Below are 1,775 nucleotides of genomic sequence, written 5' to 3'. Positions count from 1 at the left end.
TTTTTCAGTATTTGCTTGGACTAAGTTACATACACGTGTAAGAATCTCTTACATCAGAATCTTTATCCAGGATGAAATATTAATGCGATTCATTAAATTATAATAAACCAATAAGAAGACATTGCTTACTGCTCTATCGTGGATCTTGTACAGAGAGGACGTTGGAATAAGGCCCGGGCTTCATCAGGATTCATAGGAACATAGATAGATCCAAGATGATTGGTGCAGAATTTGTCTTTATACAAAATGAAAATGTGTAATTGATGAGACTATGGAGAAACTCATAATGTATGACAGGAACCTCACAACTGGATTCTTGATTTTGGGGTTTCCGGAAATAACTGGATACTGGGCAGTTTTCCTATTTGTCATGATTTTGTTGCTTTACATTTTGACTCTTCTAATAAATGCTATGGTCATGGTGTTGGTGTCCATCAAGCCCCAGCTCCATTCTCCCATGTACTTCTTCCTCCAGCAGTTGTCCGTCATAGAATCTGTGTTCTTGACGGTTATAGTTCCTAACATGCTGCGTGTTATATGGCTGGAAGGAGCCATGGTCTCCATTTGGGGTTGTATCATCCAGACTTACCTGTATTGTGCCATTGGATGTGCAGAATGTCACCTTCTCACAGTCATGGCTTACGACCGCTACTTGGCCATTTGCCTCCCACTACATTACAGCAGCATCATGAACACCAAGCTTCAGCACTCATTGGTCATTTATTGCTGGGTTTTTGGCTTTCTGCTTATCCAGATCACTTTAGTGTTTCTTTCTCAGCTTCACTACTGTGGACCCCATGTGATTGACCATTTCTTTTGTGATCTTGTCCCTTTTGTCAAACTTTCCTGCTCTTACAAGTTGGCCTTGCAGTTGGAGATCATGATTCTCTCGATCATAATTATAATCATCCCCTTTGTCTTGGTTATTATCAGCTATGTCTCTGTCTTTATAACAATTTTTGGGATCTCTTCACCAAAAGGAAAGAAGAAAACATTCTCCACCTGCAGCTCCCATCTCACTGTCGTAACCATGTACTATGGAACCCTCATCTCCATCTACATGGTCCCAGCTGATGGAGAAACCTTGGCTATCAACAAACTTATTTCTTTTCTATACATTGTTGTTACTCCTCTACTGAATCCAATCATCTACAGCTTGAGGAATGAAGAGATAAGACTTGTTTTGGTGAATTTATTGCAGTTTGATATACGGACAAATGGTGGCGTGCATGTGCAAGTGGCATTTAAATGCTGCTGATGACTTTGCTAGCACCAATGGTGGATGTTAGCAGTGGGTGTAAAACGCTGGTTGGTGGCTCTTCATCCGCTTTTCCACTTGAGACTTAACATCAAAACCTGAATATCAGCCAAAACTTTGGTCTCCTCATTACTGTTGAAAATATATATGGCAGGATATGATTCCCTCTGACAAAATGTAGTGTTTTATTGTAAGAAGCACTGCCACTTTTGATTTTCAGACACGGTTACCTTTTTTCCATCCAAATCAAGATATCTGTGTATAACCCTCTCACGGGTTATGATGAGTTGTCTGCCATGTTCTCATATAAATCCATCTTATTGCCTGGCAGTCCCAGTTCACATGTCCATTAGGTCTTCAGTTATTTGTGTCGGAGTTGAGATGGTATATATATGAAATGAAGAAGTTGACTGTTACAACAAAACTAATTTACAATACAATATATACAGTACAATGGTCAATTGTTTACTTTGGCAACACAACACCGGTTTACATCACCCTACCCTTGTCTGCAGCT

General features: G+C 39.8%; 1 protein-coding gene across 1 annotated transcript; it reads left to right on the top strand.

Moving 5' to 3' along the window:
* Positions 1-271: 271 nt before the first annotated feature.
* LOC140128632 (olfactory receptor 6F1-like) lies at positions 272-1,258 on the top strand. The gene has a single exon (XM_072150329.1). It carries the CDS (start codon positions 272-274, stop codon positions 1,256-1,258), a length of 987 nt encoding a protein of 328 aa, XP_072006430.1.
* Positions 1,259-1,775: the final 517 nt, after the last annotated feature.

The sequence above is a fragment of the Engystomops pustulosus genome, chromosome 4 (genome assembly GCF_040894005.1).
Source record: "Engystomops pustulosus chromosome 4, aEngPut4.maternal, whole genome shotgun sequence".
NCBI classification, from domain to species: Eukaryota; Metazoa; Chordata; class Amphibia; order Anura; family Leptodactylidae; genus Engystomops; species Engystomops pustulosus.
Note: the sequence above shows the minus strand (reverse complement) of the source record. Positions and strands in the feature narration are given on the sequence as shown.